Raw genomic sequence first — 17,452 nt, forward strand, 5'->3', positions numbered from 1 at the left:
AATGGGGCCGGGGGTGGGGGTTCTACTTTTTTAATTATTTCATGAAATATAAACAACACTTGGACCAAAAAACCTGTGGCATTGAGGAGATTTGCAGGCATTAGAGGTAAACGGTTGGGAAAGGGACTGGAGCTGCTTCTCAATGAGTGTTGATACATGGTAATGGCGCACCAAGCAGGTCTGCAGGAATAGTGCGCTTTATCTTGGTGTCTCTAAGGAGTCGCACACTTGAACAGGTCAAAAAATATTGTGAGTGTCCTAGCCAGCCTTTCAGAAATCTCACTTGCAGTGTTCTAAAATTAATTTTTTTAATTATTTAAAAATAAAACAAAATTCCACAGAAATAGTGCAGAAAGAAAGCAAATAGTTGCACAATTGTGTTTAGGACTTAGTCTGCTGCAGCTATTACTTGCAATCATTATTTGTTCTTAGCTTGACATGCTGTTATTGTACTGTCCATCAGACTTCTGACTTTTTATTTGAGAAGAGGCTCTATGCACCTGAGTACGCTTGCAAAACATTTTGAATTGTTTCTTTTCCCCATCGCTGAAGCATGTGCCTGTGCTCTCAATAAGCAAGTGATATTTCACAGTAATTATTTCTAGATGCTGGTAATAGAGGAAAGAAAGTATTAAAACCTGGCCAGTTAGTCTAGGTAGTCGTCTTAATAGATTGTAGTCTTTTTAAGCTGCAGTTTGCACTCTGTTGTAGAGAGGCACAGTTCTTGGCTTATACCTTGCTGTGTTTAAAGGGGGAATTTCTTATGGGAGAACTTTTAAACTCTAGTAGGTTTAACATGAATTATAAAGCCATTTACTTTGCACCTGTTTCTTCATAATTTATTTCCAAAGGTAGTTGTATTTAAATGAAGGCTTTGCTTCATGACAGCTCATCTAGTTTTCTTTGCTGTAAAAAGTAAAACTAACTTCTGAGATCTGTTCATTCCCCAAAGTTAGCAATGATGCAGTGAGCACAAGACTTTTTCACTTCAGGATAAAAATGAGGAAAAAAGAATTTGACTGAGAGGTGGAAAGTTCTTATCAGCAATAATAGCACAGGCAGCCTGGGAGAATATTTGTATAAGGGTTGCTCCAATATGGAAGTCTCCCCCTTTAAATACTTTTTTTTTTCCTTTTTTTTTTTTTAATACTGGGTTACGAGTTTGATAATCTTTTTATAGACTGGTGGATTTACTTCTTTAATATCCCTTGAAGCAGATGCTGGTTCTTCAGCTCAGCCCAAGGAGACCTCTTACCCATATGTTGGGGTCAGTCCCAGAAAGGACAAAAACCGCAATGGGAACAGTCAATGTTCCAAAATCCTTACTTTCTACCAAAAAAATCCCCTATCCACCAACAAACCACCTTGCCTTAACCTTTATTTTAAAATGAAAATAAAGTTGAAAGCTTTTGTTTTAAATGCACAAATACCTCTTCCCTTTTAAATCCACTTTTTTTGAGAACTCCTTTAAACTTTCTAGTCAAACCCAACATTGTGATCTAAAAGCAATTTCCTTCGACACAGACTGGCTTTTTCAGTTTTCTGCACTGCAGAGATGTGTGAGAGAGGGTTTTTTTCCACAGTGGGTGAAGGGAAGTGAAGGATAATGTTGATTTCAAAGAAGGAAAATATTTTACTGTATCTGCAGCTCCTTTATGTGACAATTTGCACTTTTAAAAACTGCTTTTTAACACTAATACTTTAACCCTTTCCAAATATGCATGGAACATGGTTTGTCCAGCAGACTTACCTAGCGTGGATGACTTACGCTCTGATGAACAGATTTGATATTGTATCATATTGAACTGTTGGTGAAATAGTGGATAAAACTTCACCGAAGCAGACTTAATCCCTCGTAGAGCTTTTGAAAAGATAACATAAAGATTGTCTTTGGATGGGAAGACGAAGGTGTTAGTGACTTTGGTGGTTGACACTTCTGATATTTTCTAGAATAAGTAGATGAGATGCAAATAACTGATGCTAACTTTTCTTATACTGGCAATCTTTTAAGAAAAGAGCTAGTGAGTTTGGTTTACTATTAAGTTAAACCAAAAACCGGTCCAAGGTAAGTGTCATTAGAAGAGTATAGATATAAACTAGCAATGGCAGGGGAAGGAGTGTTTGCTGTATTTTTATTTTTAAGGGTTAACTTTGCACCAGTGTGCCTTCCCTTCCTGTTGGGGGTGCTTGGGACCTCATAATTTGAAGTGACATCCTTCAATGTCACTAGTTTTTTCTCCCCCTTACAAACACTTGACAGAAATAACAGGGTAGTAGGATTCAGCTTTTCTTCCCTGTTTAGGTTGTGGTGAAATCTGCTGCGTTTCCCAGTAGATTTTGCACACAGACTTTTAAGTCAAAATACAATCCATCCAGTTGTGATTTCTGAATTGGAGGAGAAGAACATCTTTTTGCATTATTACTACCAAAAAGGCAATCCAGCTAAATGTCCAGGAAAATGCAGATGTACTTTTTCTTCCACTGTTTCTGGAAGCTAAGGTGGATATTGCCCTGCTTGACCAGAGGGTTTGTTCAGGAAGGTATCTAGTTTTGATAACAGGGCCTTCTCATGGTACTGTTGAAGTAAAATTGTGATTCTAGGCAAACTGGCTTATAATGCCCATTGGTCTTCATATGTGAACAGGATCCAAACAGCATTTAACCTGGTAGAAAAAACAGCCCTCGCTTCTGGTTTTGGTCCCTGTCCACATAATACGATCAGACTGTTGGAAATATGGCATCACTGTAACAAAGTTGAAACAGTTCAATGGAAATGGAAATACGGTTTAGATGTACATAGGTGCATGGGTAGGGCTGGGCTTTGCCTTTATGCCCTTTGACATGTAGCTGTCTATATGCACTTGGGCTTTCCATTTGCTGCAGCTTCAGAGCAATAAAATACATCTCCCCTGAACTGTACCTAGCCAGCCGCCCATGGCTTTATTTATAAACTGCGGTTTTGGTTGGGTAGGAAAGGTGAGAGTGTCACTGTGCAACATCCACTGCCTTCCAAAAACCACAATTCAATTGAAAAGGGTGCTCAAAATTTTGTTATACACATTTCCTTTGTGTAAATAAATGTTTACAATTTTATATTAAAGATTTGAATAAGAGTTAGATCTTCTGACTGTATATTTTTTACTTTTTATAGATTTTAAAACTATAATTCTTTATATATGTGTTTGGGGGGTATTATGGTAAGTTTTATGCTTGTAAATGGAGAACAGTTGAATTTGATGCTAACCTTTATGAATTTTTGTCATTGAAATGTATAAAGAGTCCATTAATCCCCTTATTCTTTTACTACAATTACTGGTGCACACCAAAAAGAAATCCTTCACTTCTGTTTTATCATTATGAAATAAATATTTTGCTAGTGTATTAAACATACATGGTGTGACTTTCTACATTTGTGTGATCTGAGCAGAGCTCAGCATTGTTGTTCCTAGCGAGGTGGTTCCCTTCCTCCCAACACACAATTGTGGTCAGCCTGTTACTAAGGCTCAAATTCTTCTGCTGTGTCTTCCCAATTCTTACGGTTTCAGAAAGTCCATTTACACAGATCAGAACTGCATAAAAAGGCCTTAGAAAACTTTATTTGGAAAACAAGGCTTTATGCTACACCCACTGCTTCTGGACTTTTTTTTTTTTTAAATGCAGTTGTGGGCCTTAAGCTCAGGAATACAACTGCAGAGTTAGTTCTTGTTAGTGAAAAAGGTGTTAATAACTACTTGTGTGCAGAATTGTAGAGTTCAAATAAATATGCTCAGATTCCCTCAAAATAGCAGGCCTTAGAGGTTCAAATTGGTTTCCTTGAGACTTATAAAAAGACAAAGCTTATGTTTGCTTGATGTAGGCAGATTGCACAAAAAATCCTAAACTGAGAAATGAGAAACATGTACTGCAAGCTTGAGTTAATGGTTCTGAACAAGGACCACAATCCTGGCAGCGAGTTGCGTGAAGATTTTGGCTTAAAGCTGCTAGGTAAGGTCCCTAAGCCACTGCATAGAGCTGGTGGCTTGAAGGGGCAAAATAAGTCCATCAGCCCCTGCTGGATTGTTGAGCCTCTTAAGATGGGCACTCACAGGTAGGTTGGTTAGAAGAGAAGCAAAGCAAGGATCTGTGGCTCCGTCCGTGCCCAAAGGAGCATAGCTTTAGTGGGCTGTGTATGGGTGTTAATATGCTCCTGTTAACAAGTTATTACTTGACAAATTACTCTGAATTGAACATTTCAAAGCAGTTCCTTAGTGAATCATACCATTTGCAGCAGACCTAAGAATTCAGTTATTTATATAGTGTTTCCTGTTTGTCAAGTACACCTTTTAACTGATTATATCTAGCCTTAGTTTCTAAACTAACATCTCATCTCCAACCACAGATTTAGCAGTAGTGATAAAGAATTTGCAAAAAAATGACGTATGCATTCCTTGCTAAGGCTGTATTCGTTTTATGTGTTACTGTAATTTCAAGGATCTCCCTCTATAATAAGAATTTTAATCAGCTTCAAACATTGAAGGCGGTGTCTCATTGTATAGCTGTTGTGGTTAAGGCCCCAGCTCAGAGCCTTCAGATTTCCTCACAAAGCACATCCTGACGTACCTGAGTGTATTTTAAGTATATTCCTACTCTACAAGTCGTGTGTTGTGTTTGGGGGTGGGGGGGACCTGTAACTTTCAGAAGCTTATGAAGAACCAAGTTGTGTCATCTTAAGTAACAATACCAGGATGAGCTGCTTGTGGGCAACTGTGAAGTTATTACTTTATTAACTTTTGCTTTATTGTCCCGTTAAAAGTGCTGCATTGTATTTACTGTTGAGTAAACCAGAAATTTCCCAGACTGTTCCCTGTTGATGTGCACGTGCATGTTTTTCTAAAAATTTTAAGGAGTCTGGCAGCTTGTGATCAACTTCTGCTTAGAAACTCATCTTTTTTTTTACCTCTTGATGTTAGTGTTTTTCCTGAGGCTAATGAAGCTCTGTGATGGAAATGTTTTCCAGACCCTGCATTGTTTGTTGAAATGGTGTAAGCAGAAGTAGACTCCTAGTGACATTTCCCCTTTGATGTTCACGTTAACCGCCCCAGATGAAATCTTAGGTCACCAATAGATTCTGTTAAGGTTAATTGTTTCATTTCTATTTCAGTCTGGCTCTGCTAGCAGCCTGGAGGGTCAAAAGTCATGTCATATGAGTGGTTTGCAGAGAAATGGAGCGCTTTTGCTATTCCTCATGCATGTTTTACAAAAAATGTACAATTGTATATTTGAATTAAGTGTTCGATTTGTTAAGTTGTCACAACGGGGTTTTGAGGTGGTGAGCATCCAAACTGGAAGAACAAACTTGCTGGGTCCCACTCGGGAGAAACTGTAGGTCTGGTCTCTTCTCATTGGTTTTGTGCACAAATTCTGTACTGAGGTTTTGTGTGTGACTGTACAGAGAGAAATGCAATAGCTCAGCCATATCCTGTCCCCTCTCTTCATCAAAATTAAGGGAAAACCTTAGCTGATACTGAATTATACCTTTGTCTTCTCCTTTTTGGTTTTCAAATCTTCAAAGTCAGTAGTCTTTTACCCGTATCCTGTGTTTTGGAGTAACTTTTTGAACTGATGTGTATTTTGCTTTTGTGGACTGGGGAGAAAAGTTGTGCAGGGCTAAAATACTGCTGTTTTTCAAACGTTTCATTTCACAGTTATAATTTTGATGTCAGTGTAACATTTCTGAGGGTCTGTGTGTTTCTACATCCTATGCTGCCTTCTGTTCTGAACTGAGAACTTCTATTTTGTATGTTAGCCAGGAAAAGGTTTGTACTGCAGAATTGTAAAAACGCCAGAAAACTACAAAAAGTGACCAAGTGCTAGAAAAGAACAGTACTTTTATTTGGGAAACTTAGAGCATTAATTAATGGGGTAAGATAGCTGAATGCTCTTTTAAAAATTCAGAACCCAGTAACAGAACTGAGTTATTCCAGCTGAAGCCTAGAAAATCTTTCATGTGGTCAACTTACTTGGAGTAAAGAGCAGAAGGTCATGTCATTAATTTGTAAATGCTTGTTAATGATTTTTATGACCTAGCACATAATTTAGATGCTTTACACTTGATTAAAACTAGCAATAAGAGGGCTGGAAAAATTCCCATCGTCTTTTCACGGCCGGCAATATGTAATTCAGTCATGGTATAGAATCTGTAAATGTAACTGCAAGAATTTCACAGTTTGTGCATCTAAAACTTTTGCTGTTACGCAGTTCCACAGAAGGCACTTGTCTCGAACAGGCGCTTTCAGCTGGCTGCCTGCTTTGGAAGTTGTGTGGTGTGGGGAGAGTTAACGTGTGGTGGAGGAAACACGTGTTGGTGCAGAGCAATGAGGCGGCTGTTGTGGAGCCTGCGGTGGTGGGAGAGTGGGAGAAGAGGACTGGAGAGCAGCAGTACTCACCGCACCTGGCCAGGGCTTTGCTCCCCAGTCAGCAGCATGAGAAATCAGATAGACCTGCTGGCCACTGTCACAATTTTGGGAGTCCTGGAGCAAGGTAAATGTGCTTTATATAATGCTAGGTAGTATTACACTAATTATATTAAGCTTTGTGGAACTTGGTTCCTGTATTTTGCTTGGAGTCTCTGGAATGAAAGTTGCTGTTTGCCAACACGGTAAAATGATGCAAAAGTTTGGTCATTCCCGGTGGGAATGTTGTACCCGAGGCTGTTCGTAATTTAATAAAACGATCCGCAAACCTCAAAGCCAGCATCCTAGAAGGAGATGAAATTTAAGTTAAATAAAACTAATTTCAACAATAGAATGTCTTTAAAGGAAAATGCCTTCTGTGATTGAATTTTAGCAGCTAATTTGTAACTTTGTAATAAAGACAGGTTAATAAATACACCGATGAAGAGGTCAGTGTACAAACATATATGTATATGGAAAAGAGAGTCTTGTACACATGTATTTCTTCCCTGTGACCGATACTGTTATGTGTTCAATTCATATAACTTAGCTGCACAGAGCAGATGACAAGATGAGTTGACAGCACACAGTAATTTGGAAACTAATGCAAGCCCTTCTGGTCAGAAATAGACTCAGACATCTTCAAACTAAGTCAGCGACTTCTTGTAATTTAAATAGACGCGTTTGGTTTAGACCATTCCGAAAGAAGCAGCAGTGTTGCCGTACTCCCTCTACCTCTTGTGTCTAATTGTGGGCCCTTTGGGCAAAGGGCTCTCCCCCTTCGGCTTTGGGAGGGTCAGGAAAGGGGACACTGCCCCTGCCTGGGGTGGGGACAGAGCCCCCATTTTATTAAAGTCTTCACGTTTCTATGAGGGGAGGTTGGTTTGTGTTTTTTTTTTTTTTATTACTGAATTAATTCACTGTAGAGCTATCGCACCTCTTTACTTACAAATGGATGTGAATCTCTGAGCAGCCTGATGTATTTTTTTAGCCATCAGATGAAAATTTCATCATATAAGCATTATTTAAACCACAAATACGTTTCTTGAAGAACAGCATTCAAGCTTCCTGAATTATCAGTAATGACATCAGCCGATGGGTACTAGATGTACAAATACTCTTCCATCACATCCTGATGTAGGAGACACAATTCAATGGCTTAGTACAGCATTGGTTGATTTTAATTTTTATTTTCTTCTGAATACACAGATTCTGCTTTCTTTCAACTTTCCCCTTCTTAATTTAGTTATGCTCAGTTCAGTAAAGCTCTGAGCTTAGTGCTCCGTAAGGATGTGTCCCTGCCCTGTCTCGACCGCTGTACCCGACAGCACAACAATGGTACCACAGTTGTTATTCCCCCCTGCCCCCTTTTTTTTTATGGCTTCAAAGGAAAGAAAACACATGCAATGTCACTATCAGTCCCCACAGAGCTTGTTTGCCACGTTCACTCAAATGTGGTGGCTATCAGCTATGATATGGTCTGACAAGTTTGTGGACATAAGCAAATAGAGGATGAAGGTCCGGCTGATAGCTCCACTGAGGGGCAAAGTGCAGGGAGAGCTCAGCCCCTCTGAGCTGTGTGGGGATCCACACAGGAATTTAAACCTTGAGACCTGAACCACAAAAAAAATAGTTTGAACGGTTCTGCAGAGTAGATGGAACTCTTCCCCACCCCACCCCCCCACCCCAAAAGTCGATGCTGAGAAGGCTTGAGCAGTGTGGTTTTTTTCAACACCTCATTCTGAGAAGCGCTTTCGGAGGGTGATTCTTCATCCTTAATGCTTCACCCATACGGCAGGTGTGGAGGACAGCTAACCATCCTCCAAAGGGGTCTTGCTCCTCTTGGCTGGATGTTTTATGTATTATCCACCCCTAAGCATAAAACATCTGTTGCGGGATTTGTCTGAATATTTGCCCCTGTACACAAGCAAGATGTTAAGCATAGGGTTGATGGAGAGGTTGGGTCTGAAACTGTTCTTACAGCCCATCGGTCACACGAATGCTCCATTAGGAAGGGTGCAGATGGCACAAAGCAGGATGAAGACCATTGCCCAGCACAGTCAGGCTTATGCCACAAGCCAGAGCTGCGCGCGATGCAGTAACTTCAGCTCAGCCCATTTCTTGAGAGGTGGTTGGGACGAGACTGTGGGAGCGTTGAATAGTCACGTAGGAGAGATGCGCTTTCCTGATGCGAAGAGGAGGTAACAAACAGGGTGGGTCATCCTTTTCCCCGAGCTCTGCCAGCCGCTGCTGAACTGTGGGCTGTGTGTTGCTGCAGCCCTGGCTGGTGTCACAGGGGGGATGCTGTGGTGTATCCTGCTGCATCTCGGGGCAGGACCACATCCTCACCCTCCGCTGTAATCAGCCGCACACGAACCGGGGGTGGGAGGAAGCAAACTTATTCCTCCCCAGCTTTCTCTCCCAGCAACTCTCGTGTGGGGCTGGGTCACTGCACACAGTGTGGAAGATACTAGAACATACGGGTGTTATCTTAAATGAATGTCTGTGTATTTAAATGGATAATACGTTGTGTAATGCATAGGTCACATAGCATCAGATTATTTACATTTCTAATTCCCTTTTCTTCTACATATGTTCGCATGCTTTTCTGCAGGCACGCGTGGATCTGTCTTGTCTTTAATCTTGCAACATCTGTCCCTGCGTTCCCTCTCTCTCCTGTTCTGCTTTTCTCTTCTTTGTTAGAATAAGATGGTCCACAAGGCAGTCCTTGCAGCTCGATGCTCTGGAGATGTTGCTACGTTAGGACCTTGCTAATCCAAGTGACTCACTTAGCAGCATGCTGCCACAGCCACCAAAGTAATTGTTTTTCTAATTTAGTTTTCTCCTATATGAAAATTCTCATTTTTGGTAAAGGCAACAATGTAGTATTGCACCTAAATATATGCACTTGAAACATCAGCAATCACCCGTGGGAGTAAGATCTTTCATCAAACAGTGAAACCGTCAAAATCTTCAGGTTGACAAGTTTTCATTGTTTTGAAGTGACTCTCTACGTCCCTTACAAATGTACAAAGCAGCGATGTAGCAGACGCAGAGTTTGCACCTCGGCCCAAACTCGGCACAGGCTGATAGCAGTCACCGGCAGCACCGCTGCTCCTCGAACTGCTCAAGCCGTGGGGCTGCCCTGCAGGAACGAAGTGGAAGAAACTGTCACCCCCTTCCCCATTTCCTTTTATTGCCATGAATAAGAGCATCTCTAATTGACTTAATGATACCCCAGTGCTTCAGTTTGGATGCTGCGCTGTGACACGGTGCTGCCCTTGTACAAAAGCTTTGTGCCTGCTGGGTGTAGCGGGAGGTGTTATATATTATTCCCACCAGACTGGCTGAGGGTGTACCAACACTAAATACAGAGCGTGAGGTTAAAAAAAGAATAATTTTGTGATGGGATGTAGACTCAGTAAGGTTTTAATGTGTGTTGCTGGCCTTCCCGAGCGCGTTTGATCTGTCGGGGAGCAGCACCCAGGGCTCTGCCGCTGCCGGGTGCGAGACCATGCAAAGCACCAGCCGACACATCAGCTCTGTGGCACAGGCGCTCTGCCAGAATAACCAAATCTGGGTTTACAGTACGGGCGAGAAATAAATGGCACATTTATTCCAGGTTGTGTGTGACGGCCCTGGACTATGAACCTAGACAGTACCAGCTCTTTCCCTCTAACCACTTGCTCGATTCCAAGCTAGATAAAGCTTGGCTGAATGAAGTGCTTCTGGACTGTTCCTGTGTTCTTTTTTTAGCCTATTTTACGCTGCAGGTGATCTATGCCCGACGGAAGTTCAAGATCTCCCCTCCCGAGACAACAGGGCACCCTGAATTTGAGCGGATCTTCAGAGCTCAGTAAGATTTTGACTTTTTTGTGGTGACTCCCTCTAGTTATGACTTGAGTCAAACGTCACTACCAGGAAAGACTGAAGTCACCTTTTCATTTATTGCTGCTGATAGGATTTTTTTTTTTTTTTAATGCTTTGTGTGCAGAAGTCTGAGTTTTGATTTGGAGCACTTAGCTGTGGCTGGAGTGTTTCTGTCCATCCATGATAATCCTCCTTCTGGCATCGTGAGAGGCAGCCAAGTTACAAATTAGTGGCGGTATGGAAGAGGTGCTGAGCCTTAATGCATTACAATGATTAAATTTAATATTAATGTTGGCTCCAAATTGTGAGAGTAGCTGAAGCTATATTAATAACCTAATATTTGCCTGTGTGTTTTTGCTGTTGAATTGAAGCAAAGGGCCTTGCTGGCAGAACCAGCCATGAGGATGTTTTAATTTTTTTCTTTTTTTTAAGCCATTGTACTGTGGAAGTCGGCACTCGCGGGCCCGTGCCGAGGGCTGTTTCTTTTTGCTCTGTTCCTATGGAGAGAGCAATGCTGGAGCTAAGCTGGAAACGTTCACAGATCCCTTTGGCTTCCAGCAAACACCAGATTCCTTCTTTCATCTCAATCGTGCTGTTTCATAAGCGAGTGAAAGGAACTGGCCGGGGGTGGTTTGAAGGGTAGCTCGAGCACGGCACTAAATCCTGAACAAAGCAGCTGCGTTTCCTTGCCAGCGTGCAGCAAACATTTGCGGAGTGACAAAAACACCCGCTTCGGTCCTTTTGCGATGCTGTGAAAGGCCAGCCTGCATGGAAGGCATCAGCCTTTGCTCGCTGGGTAGCCGTTGATGAGGCTTTTAATTATATTCTGGGCTGCTGTGCATTAAGCAGGTCGTGCTGTGGGCTCCGGCGTGCCGGGAAGCCCTCCGCTATATTCTGCAGAGGAGGCGACCTCGGGGAACTTGAGTTTGAGAAGGTATTTCTTTATCGTGTGCTTTTTCATCCCCTTATTCTTTTCCCTGTAGAAAAGGATACAAATGAATAATTTGTTTCGATATATTAAAAAAAGAAAAAAAAGAGGGGAAGAAAAGTATTGATTTATTACTCACTCGCGGAAACCTGGCAGCCTCCCCTCGCTGAGGCTCAAACTGCATTTGTAGTATAAGGGTCTTCAGACTTTTTCCAGCTCCCAATCTGGCTCCGTTCCCCGAGGCTTAGTAAATTTTTGGCCAAATTTAAGATTAAATTGCCTAAGGAATGGTAAAATGTAGGAGAAATTGAGAAATGAACCCATTGTCTTTAATAGCACAGCTCCCGCTGTTCTTTCTTGTGGAAAACCTGTATTTTTGTCACTAAAAGAAAAAGGAAGGAAGAAAAGAAAACTTGGCTGCAGATCCGATCACCTTCTGCTAAATTGAATCTGGGAGAAGGCTCCTTCTTGGAGCGTGACTCGTGTGACACCCAGATTTGAGCTGTGCTCACCCAAGGGGAAGGGAACGCTCCTTAAATAATGCCAAGGAACCTCCACCCTTGCAGCTTTTAAGCCGTAGCTGTGCTTCACTGTCCGCGAAGGCGCTGCGTGTGGGACCAAGGACAGAGCCCGCCGAGGGACCAGCAGAGACAAATCTCCATCTCGGCCACGGCTCGTCATGGCGGGGCCCATGTGAACGCGGGTGAGGTGGAGGCCGTGCGTTGTTTGGGTGCTTTTCTTCTCTAAGATACAGATATCGGGTGTCCTTGGTCGCAGAGAAAGCTTTCTCCCCAGCACAGCACAGCACAGCACAGCAGTGCCTCTTATCAGCCCTTTTATTTTGCTCGAATATGCGTTTCCAGCTCACCTCTCTGGCCTCAGTTAACTGGTTTCTGACGTGTCAGGATGCGGTTTTAACTCTCATCTCTGGTTCTCACCAGGGTGAATTGCTCAGAGTACTTCCCGATCTTTCTCTCGCTCCTCTGGGTTGCTGGAATCTTCTTCCATCAAGGTAAGGGGGGAGGGGGAACCCCAACCCAAAACACATGCACAAACCAGAAAACCCCCAATTTAAATCCCATTGTGACTTAGGCACATCCTCTCTGTACCCGTGAGGCTGTTACTTGGGGAAAGCAAAGTTCCCCTGTGGCCGGACAGACTGCGGAGCGCCCCAGCTCCAGAGTGCACGAAGCTGTTGGTAGCAGCCGAGCCGGTCTCCTGCCCAGAGGAGAGGTTTGGTGGCACAGGCAGCCAGCGCTCCTACGCCAGAGCCCGGCTGTCCCCGCGCTGCATCTCTTAGATAAGGTCAGGCCGGCACATGGTGCCAGGGCAGTAGCAAGCTGAAGCAGAGCTGCAACGCAATACCCAAATCGCTACATCAGAACGAGAAACCATAACCCAAACAATTAGTCATCTACTGTCCATCCCGTACCAAGTGGGTTTTGGGAATTCGGCTGCTGCTGCAGGGAAAAAGTGAGGAAGGACCTTGAAAGAGAGCGTTGCAAACCCAAGTCCCGGGGCAAATTTTAGGGGGCAAAGAAGTTCATCCCTCACAAAAAGTTCATCCCACGCTCAGCTCCTGTCTCTCCCACAGGTGTGGCTGCGGTGTGTGGACTGCTGTACCTCTACACCCGCTTCAAGTATTTCCAGGGATACACCGTGGCTGCGCAGGGACGGTTAGTACCCAGCCGGGGCTGTGGTCACCCCAAACCAGCCCAGGGAGGCTGGGTGCAGGATGTGTCCCCGGGGCAGGGTTCCTTCCCACAGGTGGTACTGAAGGCAGGTTTGCATCACCCCCTTCTGCCCCCACACGCTCGTGGCCCCACCAACTCTTCCCCAGCACTGTCTCAGAGGTGGATGGGGGACGCCAAGCCCCCGCCAGCACGCTTTGTGCCCCGGCTGGCTGGCGGTGTCTGACGGTGTTCTCTCCCCGCGCAGGTTGGGACCGATGTACGCCAGCGCCCGGCTGCTCTGGCTGCTGCTGGGCCTGGCGGTGGCCGGGCTCCTGGCACACTTTCTGCTGCCCGACTCCTCCGCATGGATGGCAGCGCTAACGCAGCCCCTCCAGCTGCTCGGCACCTGGTAAGCGGGGCCACCGCTCTCCCAAAACCACCCCTCGGCAGAGGGGAGGGAGTCGCCTGGCATGGTCAGAGATTGAGCATCTCCCCAGCTCTGTGCTTACCTTTGAAGGGAGGTGGACGCTGGCACTTCTCTGCTCGCAAAGCTCTGCTCTTCAGAGATAATGTCACTTCTAGAAAGCAAACGCTGCCCAGCCCCTGCCCCTGCCCTTGGGCTTCACAGCCGGGTTCTGTAGCGCTGTCTGCTCTAAAACCTCTAATGCCTCTGGCTCTGTCTCGTGGAGCACAGATCGACCCGTACGCTGCTGTCACTCCTCCTTACTGCTTTAATGATCAATGTTGAAGGATCACAACATGGACATACAAAAAATAAATTCCTTTTCTCAGGAGAGATCACCTGGGGTTGTCAAAGTGCTTGGGGACTGGGCGTGAGAACATCTGAAGGGCTCATATGGGAAAAGCTGCCGTTACTGAACCTAATTCGAAAGGCTAGGTAAATGTGTCTAAAACCTTACCCAAATGTTGGGGAAAAAAGCCTGACACTAGTCCAAATGCTAATGTCTGTGCTTGGCATTGATTTAATGATCTTGACTTGGCCCTGATTTCATTTATCACCAACCCACTGCAAGCTCAGGGTTTGCAGGTAACTGAAGCAGGCATCACCCAGGCAGCGCTCTGCTAAGCTGTATGTGGGAATAAAAAAAGCAACCTATTTTCTAAGACTTGTTCCACAAGTGCATCCTCGTGTGTATGGGTGCCCAAGTGCCTTCCCTGCTCCCGCTGAGGAAAGAGCTGTCCAGCCTTCCTTTTTTAACAACTGATGAAGGTTCCTGTGATGCTGGGGCAAAAAGACCAGTTTCCCACTGGGCCACTCTTAAGTGCTTTCCCCAGCAGGAGTGATGCTTTGGGAGTTATCGGGTACGGGTGAGCGCTGAGGAATGACTCCATTTCGGGTGCAGGAGCTCCAGCGGGTCCCTGGCCCCAGGGACACCCACTGTCCTGGGGAGGGGAAACAGGTGGGTAGAGCCAGGGCAGGTGCCTCCCTGCTGCGAATGACTCTCACCGCCGCACCAAAGCTTTAAATTTAGCTTTTATTACAGTGCACATTATTTTATATATTTATATATAGAGATGTACTTGAAAAATCAAATGTATCCAATAATAAAAAATACAGCACATTAAAGTAGTATAATGCATTCCAGTGTATAGCTGAAGAGACATTGGGATTTACACTGATCCCTACTATTTTTGAACTGGGCTACTTCTCCTTTTTGTTTCCCCCTCCCCCCCCAAAATTTCACACCTATCAATAACTGAAATAGTTATTTAAAAAGATGGTTTCTGCACTCAATCTCAAGGCATGAAAACACTGGAGACTTCACCGTGAGTTAAGGGGCTGTGTTCGATGCTGGCAGGCACAGTGTGGCGTATTTTATTTTTTGTTTTGTTTTGTTTTCCCTGCCATACTCATAGCTCCAACCCCGTCGGATTCGTTCCTCCTCCGCCGAAGGAGGGTCAGTCTTCACCCTCGCTTAATCCTCAGCTGTGGCCAGGACCATTGCCTGGGCGAAGGCACGGCAGACCTCGGTCCCCGGCCGCCTCCATCCCAGCGCGCTGGCAGGACTCAACATGACCAAGCTCCCCCTGGAGTCCATCTCCAAAGTGGGGGATTGCCCTGTCCTGGGCTGAAGGTGCTTTTAGTCCCCACATTTATTACAGCTCATCCTGACCCCAAACTGTCCCCTGTGTCGGTGCGGCCCGAGCGATGCGCGCGGCGGCCGGGGGGAGCGACGCCAGCCCTCTGCACGGGATATTGGGTTTTGCTTTTTGCTCTTCTTCTGGAGAAGACGACATCCTGGCCCTGCAGCGCCGGCTGGGGACGGTGGTGCCGGCCTGGCAGCCCATTTGCCTCCCGGTGGCCGGGCCTGCGCCTCGCCGGCATGGCTGTCCTTGTGCCCGGGCGAGACGCTGCGGGGAGGAGGGAGCAGGAGGGGAGGGAGCAGGACCGGGGAATCCACGCGTGTCCACCCTTCCTCACGCCCTCATCACTCCGCTTTTTTGATAAAAATCTGAAAGGAGAGAGGGCTGGGATCAGAGAGAAGCTGGGGGAGGCGGCGGGGAGCCCCAGGCCCTGCCGATGAAGCCCGGCTTACCTCGCTCAGGATGATCCACACCGGGGAGTCGGTCTGGATGGACAGCCTGATGGCCTCCAGCGGCCCGAAGGATGGGTCCACCTCGCCTTCCGCGACGCCCTTGGAGAAGGAGCCTGGAGGGGAGAGCACACGGGTGACGCGGGGACAGTCCCCTGGCAGCCAGGCCCCTGTCCCCCCCTCGGGGGGACCACGAGCAGCCATGGCAGCCCCTGCCCGCAGCTCCCCGACACCAGGGCTGAAGACCGGCAGCGTGGACATCCTTGCAGTGCAAAATGCTACGCTGAGGGGAACAAAAAGAAAATCAGCTACCCCAAACAAAATGGGGAGTATTTGGCTACATATCACTGCTGTGCAAAAAGGGGAGCAGAGCAGCCTGAGGGCAGCACTGTCCTCTGAGGCAAACGTCGTTTCGGGATCCAAGCCACGGAGACAAGTCTCATATCCATAGTTCTAACAAGGTCTCAGCCTGCTGCTGTGTCCCATTTTTGGGTGTGATTTGTTTGGGTTTTTTTTGAAAATGCAACTGGGAGAAACTAGACAGCATGCACAGGAAGGCTAAAATGGCAAAAAGCTACACGTGCCAGGGAATTATTCTTTTATTTGTCTATTAAAAAAAAAAAAAAAAGAAGTCTTAGCAGGGACACCAGGGCTTTACCACACACCAGTGGGTCCCTGTAGGCTGCAATCCCTCGTTCTTGTCCAAGGGTAGGACAAGCATTAAAACCAGCTCAGGTGGCAGGAGACAAAGTCCAAGCGGTGCGAGTACTGAGACAGGCTGCGGAGGGAGAGCACGAAATCGCTCGTGGTGCGGGTTTTTACCACCAGGTTAGGCAAATGGATAACCTGAATGGTTTGGTCCCAGCTCTGAGCAGAGACAGGCAGAAACACAGGACTGAAAAGTACCTGAAGAGGACACCTTGTCTAAGAGGGGGAGGGAGGGCAGTAGATGAGAGGAGACTGATAAATAGATCTGATTCCAACCAGACTCCTGGCAAGCAGAAATTACCCTTTGCCAAGCCAACAGCACCAAGGGTCTCGCTTCACTTGAAGGTGAGGATACGGGCTGTGGCATCAAACCCAACAGGCAGTTTACCACCCTGCACCCCGCCGTACCTATCTGGATGTAGCCATCCGGCGTCCTGCGGTACTTGACGACTGCGCCTCTTCCCTCCTGCAAGGCTTCCTTATCCGACTGCAGGCTCTGCGGGAAGGAGAGGAGCTCTGCACAAGACCAGTGGTAAGAGCCACCCAAAAGCCCCACACAACAGCAGCAGCCCTGGAGCTGCCCTCACCAGCAGCCCTTGGCATCTTGTCCCTGCCCCCAGCCTGGCACCCTGAGTCTCATGCCCCAAAACAAGAGGACATTTGCTGCCCTCATGCTGCTCCTTCCACTGCATCATCCTGGCTCCATCCCCTCCTCCTGCAGCCATCCCATCTATCTGAGCATCCCCTCTGCAGGCACTGGTGGCTACCATAGCGACTGCTCAGTGCGGCATCCTGCTCCGGAGCGGGTACGACACCAGGCGTGACTCCCTGGTTCTCAGCCACCACCTCTCAAAGGCAATGACTCTTGTAAAGATTTTCCTGACGGCTTTAAGCAGTTCCCTTCTCTCAAACCTCTTTCGCTTCCCACTCCACCCCCGTCTCAATTCTCAATAAAACACTTACGTCAAATGGCAAAACCTCCACAGTCGTATTGAAGAGTTTGTCTTCTGGGTGCTCGATGTTCCCGCTGCGGAAGAAGAACCTGTGACAGAGACCAAAGCCATGGAAACCCACACTGAGTGAGGGGGGACATGATGGCTCTCAACCTAGCTGAACCATCAAACAGCTCCACCTAACAGGCACCTTCCCAAAAAGCCCACGGGCACATGGTTTGGAAGGATTCCACCTGTGCCAGATTAGCAAACGGTAGATTGCTGACAGACGCCAGAAAGCAAAGGGCTCCGGCAGACATGGACCCACCAAAAAAGGGTCAAATTATCCCCTCCC

General features: G+C 46.1%; 2 protein-coding genes across 2 annotated transcripts in view; one reads left to right on the forward strand and one right to left on the reverse strand.

Moving 5' to 3' along the window:
* Positions 1 to 6,313: 6,313 nt before the first annotated feature.
* On the forward strand, positions 6,314 to 13,375 carry LOC309677264 (leukotriene C4 synthase-like). The gene is made up of 5 exons (XM_082490031.1): positions 6,314 to 6,519; positions 10,188 to 10,287; positions 12,171 to 12,241; positions 12,824 to 12,905; positions 13,168 to 13,375. Exons 1-5 carry the CDS (start codon positions 6,354 to 6,356, stop codon positions 13,313 to 13,315), a joined length of 567 nt encoding a protein of 188 aa, XP_082346157.1. The 5' UTR covers positions 6,314 to 6,353; the 3' UTR covers positions 13,316 to 13,375.
* A 1,015-nt stretch (positions 13,376 to 14,390) lies between these two features.
* Positions 14,391 to 17,452, reverse strand: part of MGAT4B (alpha-1,3-mannosyl-glycoprotein 4-beta-N-acetylglucosaminyltransferase B) — a 54,169-nt gene continuing 51,107 nt past the window's right edge. Inside the window, exons 12-15 of the mRNA XM_082489801.1 lie at positions 17,129 to 17,207; positions 16,574 to 16,661; positions 15,461 to 15,573; positions 14,391 to 15,376 (exon numbers count right to left, since the gene is read on the reverse strand). Of these exons, the coding sequence (XP_082345927.1) occupies positions 15,353 to 15,376; positions 15,461 to 15,573; positions 16,574 to 16,661; positions 17,129 to 17,207 (304 nt within the window). The 3' untranslated portion in view covers positions 14,391 to 15,352. The remainder of the gene's footprint in view (positions 15,377 to 15,460; positions 15,574 to 16,573; positions 16,662 to 17,128; positions 17,208 to 17,452) is intronic.

Source organism: Vanellus vanellus (assembly GCF_965231255.1).
Source record: "Vanellus vanellus genome assembly, chromosome: 13".
Taxonomy (NCBI): domain Eukaryota; kingdom Metazoa; phylum Chordata; class Aves; order Charadriiformes; family Charadriidae; genus Vanellus; species Vanellus vanellus.

Coding starts and splice junctions, on each gene's coding strand:
- LOC309677264 (XM_082490031.1), top strand. CDS start 6,354: ATGAGGCGGCTGTTGTGGAGCCTGCGGTGGTGGGAGAGTGGGAGAAGA. Junction 6,520..10,187: donor TTTGGGAGTCCTGGAGCAAG/GTAAATGTGCTT, acceptor TTCTTTTTTTAG/CCTATTTTACGCTGCAGGTG. Junction 10,288..12,170: donor GAGCGGATCTTCAGAGCTCA/GTAAGATTTTGA, acceptor GGTTCTCACCAG/GGTGAATTGCTCAGAGTACT.